Below are 8,283 nucleotides of genomic sequence, written 5' to 3' on the forward strand. Positions count from 1 at the left end.
GCTGTGCTGGGGGCCAATCGCGTGTGGGCGTGGGGGGATGGGCGTCATGCCTGGCTGCCAACCTCCCCTCCCCCCTCCCCCTCTTCTTGCAGCGGCCCAGGCAGGCATTCCAGGCAGGTGCACGTGCGTGGGTTGTGGCAGGCGGCGCCGTGGGCGGCACCACGGCATCGCGATGCCGCGGTACCGCAGCAGCTTCCCCCCACCTTCCAGCTCGTGCTCGATCAGCTTCTTGTGCGTGATCGGCTTCAAGCAGTCCAGCACGATGATGATGAGGTTGCAGGTGCGCGCCGTGGAGATGACCTGGCGGCAGCGGGGCGGGGGTGGGGGGCAGGCGAAGATGAGGCAGGGAGGCAGGGAGGCAGGCGGCAGGCGGCAGGCTGCGGGCGGCGGGTGTAGATCAGTTCACACGCTGCCCCTCCACGCCCGATGTGGGGCAGGAGCAGCGCGGTGCAGCGGGGGCGCGAGGGGTGGAGGGGCGGAGTGTAGCAGGGGTTCAAGGGGGTGGAGGGGCGCGGGGTGAGGTTTCGGGTGCGGGCAGTGGAGGTGGGGTGGGCCAAGGGGGCAGGGCAGCGGCTGTGCCGAGCAACAACAACGATGGCTTCCCGGCGGGGGAGGCTCGGCCGGGCAATAGGCACAGCGGCAGCGGCAGCAGGCGGCGCGGCGCCTGGGGGGCATCAGGCCTAACCACCAGGTTTAGCCGGGCGTGGCGCCGGCGGCGCCGGCAGCAGCACCGCGCAGCCCCCGCACGCGGGCGCCAGCCCATACCCACGCCCCTGCCCCCCACGGCAGTAGGCGCAGCTTGATTCGTTGTGTACTGTCGAATTCAGTGCCCTACCTGCCGCCCGCGGCCCTTGCCGTCCTTGGCGCCCTCAATGATGCCGGGCAGGTCCAGCAGCTGGATCTTGGCGCCGCGGTACCTGCGGTGCCATGGCAGGGTGCGGTACCACGTCAGGCCAGCGCGGTGGTGACAGACAGGAGCGGGCGCCACTAGCCGGGAGACGGGGCTCTATGTGCTGTTGGGGGATATGGAAAGCAGCCCGAGGCAGCCGCCGGGCGGAGCTTGAAACCGATTCGAATGCTGCGAGGACGGCCTGCCACAAACGCCACACACACACGCTCACACATGCACACATGTACGCACACACACACACACACCTGATCATCCCAGGGATGCAGGTCAGAGTGGTGAACTCTGCGGCAAGGGAGCAAGGCAGAACAGGCACGCCAGCTGACCGCACCATGCCGACTGGGCGATGGGGCGGCAGGCGGGAGGGACGGTGGCGCGCGGGCGGCCATGGCCCGAGCAGGCAGGCAGGCAGGCCGGCGGCGGGCAAGCAGGCAGCCAGGGGCGCGCCACAGCCGGGCGCAGGCAGGCGTGCGTGCAGCGTGCAGGGCGTGCGCGGGCAGGCGGTACCGTACATGGTACCATGTATGGTACCATCCCATACCGTAGCCGGCGGCCTCGCTGAAGGTGCCCGTGACCTTGGTCAGCAGCGTGGACTTGCCCACGGAGGGGAATCCCACCAGCCCCACCCGGGCATCGCCCACTGCAGCACGAGCGGGACAGGTGGAAAGGTGTAAAGGTGATTGGGGGGATGAGTGAAAAGGTGAAAGGTGGACGGGTGGGAAGAAGGAAAAATCAAGCAGCGGGCGGCAGGGGCGTGGGCCGTGGGGAGGCAGGCGGGGTGGGGCGTGGTGTGTCCGGCCAGCTTTCGGCGGCTGGGGAGGGGCCGGCAGCGCCCGCATCACCCTGCCACCACCCGCACCCGCCCGCCGGGGAGCCGCCACACCCACGCCCACGCAGCGCCTGCCCCCCGCCGGCAGACAAGCAGCAGCGCCGCCGCACCTTGCTGGTGCCACCCGCCACGCAGGCGCCAGCAGCGGCAGCCGGCAGCAGCTGACCGCCCAGCCACCCAAGCCACCCAAGCCAGGCGGCAGCCGAGTTCAGCCCCCAAACGCCGCCAGCCGCCCCACCGCCGTCGCCAGCCGCCGCCGCCGCCGCACCTTTCTGCACGTCGAAGCCGGCGCCGGCGCCGCCGCCGCCGCCACCGCTGGGCTCCAGCAGCTCGCGCCGCAGCTTGGCCAGCTTAGCCTGCGGGTGGCAAAGCGGCACGGTGGCGCAGGCAGGGCCAGGTGTGAGCTGCCGCAAGGCAGGCAGCCGCGCTTGCTGCTGGTGTTGATTCCACTTGTTCAATCGCAGCACGGCGCAGCGCCACCAAGGCTGGGGCCCCCACGCCGCCGCCGGCAGCCTGCGCCGCGAGGCAGGCTTGGCGGGCCGACAGCCAGGGCCGGCGGTCGGGGCGCGAGCGGCGGCCACCGGTGCGGCGGGCCCCATTCTGTCATCTCTCTCTGTTTCCTTAGTTCCCTGCTTTCCAGCTTGCCTTGAGCGTCCCCAGGTGGCTGGCTGTGGCCTTGTTCTTCTGAGTCCTCGCCATCTCCTTCTCGATGTCCTGCAGAAACAACATTAACAAATGATAATAGAAACGATTGAACAGCAGCAGCAGCAGCAGCAGCAGCGTGACCACAGCTTGATGCAAGGACCAGTCTGCTGGAGGAAGTGCACGGTGGCAGAGCACCGCCGGGCTGTGCAGTCCTCCTGCTCACATTGATCTTCTCTAGGATCGACATCCTGGGCTTTGCGGCGCCAGAAACTGCAGGGCCTGCAGGCGGGCGCGGCGCAGAGGCGGCGTCGACGGGAGGGCCGGGGGCGGCTGGGGCGCCGCCACCCGCCGGTGGCGCGGCATGACAGCAAGTGCGCGAGGCGGCGGGCCGGCTGGCGGGGCCCGTGACGGCAGCCTCACCTCTGCTGTGTTACGAGCCGTAAGGCGCTTCGCTCAGTGGGGATGATGCGGTGTGAAGGGGGCAACGCACTGGAGCGATAGAATTAGGGCTCGCCGCTGCAAAGGATCGAGCAAGTGTGCGCTGGGGGGCGGACGAGAGAGGAGGCGGCTGCGACAATGTACAGACAGGATGTACTGCTTGCCCTCAACAAAGCAAAGCGATTGCGCTCAGGGCCGGCCTAGTGTGATCTTGGAGGGCTCGGTAATCGTGCAGGGACACGCAGGCGGCGAACAGACGAGGCCATGTCTTGGTTGCCCGAGCACCTGGCGTCGCTAGGTTTGCAGCTGCGCCTGCAGAGAGATGCCGTCCACTACCCCGCTTGGGCGCCGCCTGCGCCGGGTGCATGAGGGACCCGCCCAGCTGTCGGCCCGCCCCGCTGGGTGCCCTGCCGCCGCCGCCGCCACCAGACCCCGCCCGCTCCTCTGCAGGTGGCATGCCCATCGATGTAGCGGGGGTTGGGCAGCAGCAGCCCGAGCTGCAGGTGCGCTGTGCGGCCCTGCACGGGGCGCCGACACGGCAGCGCCAGCAGGGGCGGGGACCGCCGGAGAGTGTGGCAATCCTCCCTCTCTCGCTCCGTGCAGCACCCGCAATTGAATCTAGTGCATGAGCCTCACTGGCTGCGAATCCGCCCTGTAAGCCAAGCCAAGCCAAGCCAAGCCAACAACCGCCCCTCCACCCCCCCTGGCTGCAGGCAGGCTCCGCCAGCCTAATGACCGATGACTGGTGGGTGCTGGCGCCGCCCGCTCCTCGTCGGCGCACCACCTGCATCTTCTATTTTATATTTTTCTTTCATTTTAAAGTGCATTTGAGACTAAGATGCATTTGAGGGGAAAGGCCCGCTGCCATGCTCAGCCTTCCGCCCCGCCAACCTCTGCCCCCGCTCGTGCCCGCCCCCGCAGGCTGCGCCAGCTGCACCAGGGCCGCCTGCAGCAGAAGGGCTCCGCCGCCCGCGGCGGCGGCACCACCGCCGACGTCGGCTGGCTGCCTCAGGGCAGCGGCGGCGGCAGCGGCGGCAGCGGGCTGCCTCAGGGCGGCGGCCTCTCCCTGCATGACCCTCTCGCCTCTGCCACAGTGCTGTTCCGCCCCACTCCAGAGCCAGAGGCGCCGCAGGCTGGCCAGCAGCAGCAGCAGCAGCAGCAGCAGGTGCCGGCCGACGCGGCCGCACTGCACCAGGTGCAGCGGCGCGCGCTGCTGCAGCTGCGCCAGCAGATGGCGGCGGCCGCTGCGGCCAAGGAGCAGCAGCAGCTGCTGCAGCAGCAGCTCCAGCACGCTACCCACCCGCCGCCGATGCCGCCGCCGATGCAGCAGCAGCAGCAGCAGCAGTACATGCTGCCGGCCGACGGCGGGCACGCTGAATGGCAGCAGCAGCAGCCGCAGCAGCAGGAGCAGCAGCAGGGGCTACCGCAGCCCAGGCAGGCGCCCCGGCAGCAGCAGGGGCAGCAGCAGGCGGGGTCACAGCAGCAAGGGGGGGATCAAGGGGGCGGCATGGCGGGGCCGCTGCTGGAGGTGGAAAGCGACCTGCTGGAGAAGGAGGTGCGATTTGTGTCTTTTTTGCTTTCTTTCTTTATTCTTTCTTGCTATCCTGTGTCGCACATCCGCTCCCCGGCGATCCGTCCTATCTTCTAGCTGCTCGCTGCCGGCCTCCCTCATCCCGCCTCCACCCACGCCGTGACAGCCGCCTGCTGCTCCGCCCGCCCGCGTCGCCCCTCCTCCATACCTGAACACTTCCTTGAACCTGCACCCTGCCTTACACTGCCGCCCCCGCCCCGACTGCCGCCCCCCGCAGGGAGAGCGCGTCGTGTCGGCGCTTGGGGGCGGGCGCGCACAGCGGGCGTGGGCGCTCAACGCGCTGTGCCTGCTGAGCTTCCGCCAGGAGCTGCGTCTGGCGGCCGCCCCGGGCCTGCTGGCCGCGCTGCTGCCTGTGGGTGCCCGCCCACCTCCCGGCCCGCCTGCCTGCCCGCCTGCCTGCCTGTGCTGCTTTGCGTTGGGAGCCGCTGCCTGCCTGCCTGCCTGCCCGCCCGCCTCCCCGCCCGCCTCCTTGCCTGTCTCCCCGACCCCTGCCCGCCTCTGCCTGCTGCCCGCCTTCCACGCAGGTGCTTCAAGAAGGCCTGGCTGTGGCTGTGGGCCTGGCCGGTGACGAGGGCGGCGCCAGTACCGGCACCGGTGCCGCCGCTGCCAACGCGGCCGCCGACGACGACCGCCGCGCCGCCGCGGGCCTGCCGCCGCTGCCCGGCTGGCAGCGGCGGCGTGCGGAGCGGGTCTGCGGCGGCCTCTTCCCCGACCGTGCTCGCCTGGAGGAGCGGCTGCAGGAGGCGGCGGCGGCGGCGTGCATACTGCGGAATGCCGCTGAGGTACAGCAGAATGCGCCGCTGCTGGTTGATCCTCCCGTCATGCGCTGCTGGACTTGGGCACTGGATGCTGCACGGGAGCTTGTGCAGCAGCAGGTGGGCGACGCGTCTGGCGGCGGCGGCGGCGATGGCCTGCCTGGCGGCGGCCTGGCTGGCGGCCGGGACGGCGTGCCCAGCGGCGGCGAGGAGCAGCACCCCTCTGCCTACGACGCAAGTGATGGCGGCGGCGGCAGTACCGACGGTGGTACTGGTACCGACGGTGCTACTGCGCTGGTGGTGGGCGGCGGTACCGCCGCCGACATCTGCACCTCGTTGCTGCAAATGGCGACGGTCCTGTCGGGCCGCATGCTGCTCCCCGCTTTCTTCGAGTGCGGCATGCTGCTCCTCCGCTCCCTCCTTATCCTCCTGCGCCCCTCCTGGCAGCACTCTGCCGTCGCCGCGGGCGGCGTGGTGCTGCCGCCGCCGCTGGTCACGCTCGCCACGCTGGCGGTCACCGCCGTCGCGACCGCCTACCAGCCCAACACTGACATACTGCTCAGCATGACGGGGGCACCGAGCGGGGGCCAGCCTGGTGCTACGCTGATGCTGGTGGTGGCCGACCTGCTGGCCTGCCCGTTTGGGGTGTTCAGGTGTGGGTGGTGTGGGGTGGCGTGTTTAGGGTGGGGGGCCACGCGTTTTCGGTGGGGGGTGGCCGGTTGATATGTGTGTGTTTGTGTGTGTTGCGTAGAGGTGTGAGTTCATGCCTGTGTGTGTGTGATTTCCGGTGTGTGTGTGTGCGTGTGTGTGTGTGTGTGTGTGTGTGTTTGGGGGCTGTGGGGAAGGGGTGCCTGCGTGATTCCCTACCTGCCTGCCTGCCTGCCCACCCCCTGCCTGCCCTGCTTGCCTCCATCCTGCTGCCTCGCACCGTGCCTGAATCCACCCGCCCGCCTGCCCTGCACACACACTCCTTAACCCTGATTATTCACCAGCATAAACAACCAATCGCCAGCTATGCCCACACACTCACCCACCGGCTGCCTCCCACCCCACCCCCCACCCCCATACACCTGCCGCCCTCCCCCGCAGGCAGCACGCGCAGCAGACCGTCGATGAGGAGTCGCCAGGCTGGCGCCAGCTGCTCCCGACCGACGGCCAGCTACTGGCCGAGGGGCGGCGGTCGGGCCGGCCTGGCGGCGGTACCGGTGGCGGTACCGCCAGCTCCGCAGCGGCGGCGGCGGCGGCTGGCCTTGATGGCGGCGGCCGTACCGCCGCGGAGCAGTGCACCCTGGACATGCTGGCGGTACTGTCGCAGCTGCGATACCTTTCGGCCCTGCTGCATCTGCTGTGGCGCCTGATGACGGCGGAGGCGGCGGCGGGGGCGCACGCGCGCCGCGCCGCCGCCGCCTGCCCCCGCCTGCTGTCCACGCTGCTGGAAGTGGCGGTGCACAGGCGAGGCAGGGAAGGGGTGGGAGGGCAGCCAGCGGGGCGCGCGCTGGTGGCGGTGTGGGCAGGCGGGCGGGGGCAGCATGGTGGCTGCTGCGGTTGGCTGCGAAAAAATGTACTTGGCCCGTGAGAGCAGCGAGCCGCGCCTGGCTGGCGGCGTGGCGGGGCGCCTGCCAACACGCACGCCTGCCCTGCCTGCCTCCCACCAACACACACACACACACACGCACACACATGCCCCCGCAGGTGGCCGCAGCACCCGGCGCGCTGGCACGCGAGCGGGCACGGCGGCGCCGCCCCCGACGCCTACCCCGCCTACCTGCGCTTTCTTTCCCACGACATGATGCCAGCCATGCGGGAGCGGCAAGACCTGCTGCAGCCGCTGCGGGCCGACGCCGCCGCCCTGCTGGCGCTGCTGGCGGCCGATCCAGAGGTGGGGGTTTGTGGTGTGGGTGGGTGGGTGGGTGGAGAGCGGTGGGTGGTGTGTGCGGCGGCCGCGCTGCCGGCGCTGCTGGCTGCCTGGCCGGGGGTGGGGCTTGGTTTGGGGGTGACTGGGGTGGTGGGGGGCTGCTGTGGGGTTGTGTGGGATGTGCAGCGCACCTGCGCCACATGCATGTAAGCAGCAGCCTGCAGCGGCCCCGCCTGTGCCGCCAGCCTCGCCCCACCGCACCCCCGCTTGCCCCACTAGCCACGCCGCCCCCCACTGGCCCACGTGCGCTGCGCTCGTACTGCCCACCCGCCGCGCTCGGACTGCCCATTTAACGTGCTTGTACTGCCTGTGCCGCCCGCCTGCAGACGCGGCACAGCGTGTCGTGGTGCGAGGGCCAGCTTGTGACGGCTGTCATGCTTGGCATCGTGCCCCCCACAGAGCCAGGCATCTCCGCCCTGCTGGCGCGCTTTGCCGCGTAGCGCGGGCAGCGCGCGGGTGCCTCCACCGCAGCAGCAGCTCGCGCGGCCGCGCTTTGAGCGGTGTAGGGGAGGCGCACGGCTGGAGTCGGAGGCCGATCACACGCTCTCTCTGGCGTGTTGTGTAAACAGAGGTGTCAAGAGGGAGGCGAAGCAGGGGGCACTGTTCAAGGGGTGCGGTCAACCGCGGTGGACTCCCGCCTCGGGGGCAGTACATGCGTGCCGAGTAAAAGCTGCCCCTGGGGGCGCGAAGTGCGTGTCAGATCGCTCTGTACCGAGGTCCAGACCGCCGCCCGTCTCGCTTTGTCGTTTCTGTCCGCTCTCGATCTCTCGGGCCTCTATATTGCGGTGCAGCCAGCCACGCCCTGCTGGCCTCGCCGGTGCTCCCGGGCAGCTCGCCTCGCGCCTGCGCGCACAGCCGCCTCCGTGCCGCTGCCGCCCTCTGTGCACCTGTAGTGGCGGGCGCTCTGTGCTGTAGTGGCTGCCGCGGCCATGCCTGGCTTCAATCTGGCCAAGTGGTTTATCGAGGGGGAGGTGGACTGGGACTATTACAATGAGCAGCTGCGGCAGTGGGGCCCCGTGGCCGCCGGCGCGCTCTTTGGCGCAGGTGGGTGCTGCACCCGCCGCTGGCGCCGCCGCCGCTCTGCCGCTCGTCTCACAGGGTGCTGGTGCTGGGCAGGCGCCGCCCCTGCCATACCTGGCCTCACCTGCCGCCTGCCGCTGCCGCCTGACGCCGCCGCCTGACGCCACTGCCTGGCCGCCCCGG

The 8,283-nt window shown here is 70.4% G+C and overlaps 2 protein-coding genes across 2 annotated transcripts in view; one reads left to right on the plus strand and one right to left on the minus strand.

Annotated features, from left to right (window-relative positions):
- CHLNCDRAFT_36860 (hypothetical protein) overlaps positions 1–2,901 on the minus strand; it is a 6,279-nt gene extending 3,378 nt beyond the window's left edge. Inside the window, exons 1-8 of the mRNA XM_005844318.1 lie at positions 2,802–2,901; positions 2,605–2,660; positions 2,382–2,450; positions 2,005–2,092; positions 1,449–1,547; positions 1,156–1,192; positions 836–917; positions 204–300 (exon numbers count right to left, since the gene is read on the minus strand). Coding sequence (XP_005844380.1) covers positions 204–300; positions 836–917; positions 1,156–1,192; positions 1,449–1,547; positions 2,005–2,092; positions 2,382–2,450; positions 2,605–2,628 — 496 coding nt within the window. The 5' untranslated portion in view covers positions 2,629–2,660; positions 2,802–2,901. The remainder of the gene's footprint in view (positions 1–203; positions 301–835; positions 918–1,155; positions 1,193–1,448; positions 1,548–2,004; positions 2,093–2,381; positions 2,451–2,604; positions 2,661–2,801) is intronic.
- A 5,108-nt stretch (positions 2,902–8,009) lies between these two features.
- CHLNCDRAFT_139017 (hypothetical protein) overlaps positions 8,010–8,283 on the plus strand; it is a gene marked incomplete at both ends in the record, with an annotated part of 1,976 nt that continues 1,702 nt past the window's right edge. Inside the window, one exon of the mRNA XM_005844242.1 lies at positions 8,010–8,124. Coding sequence (XP_005844304.1) covers positions 8,010–8,124 — 115 coding nt within the window. The remainder of the gene's footprint in view (positions 8,125–8,283) is intronic.

This window comes from Chlorella variabilis, assembly GCF_000147415.1.
Source record: "Chlorella variabilis unplaced genomic scaffold CHLNCscaffold_23, whole genome shotgun sequence".
Lineage (NCBI taxonomy): Eukaryota > Viridiplantae > Chlorophyta > Trebouxiophyceae > Chlorellales > Chlorellaceae > Chlorella > Chlorella variabilis.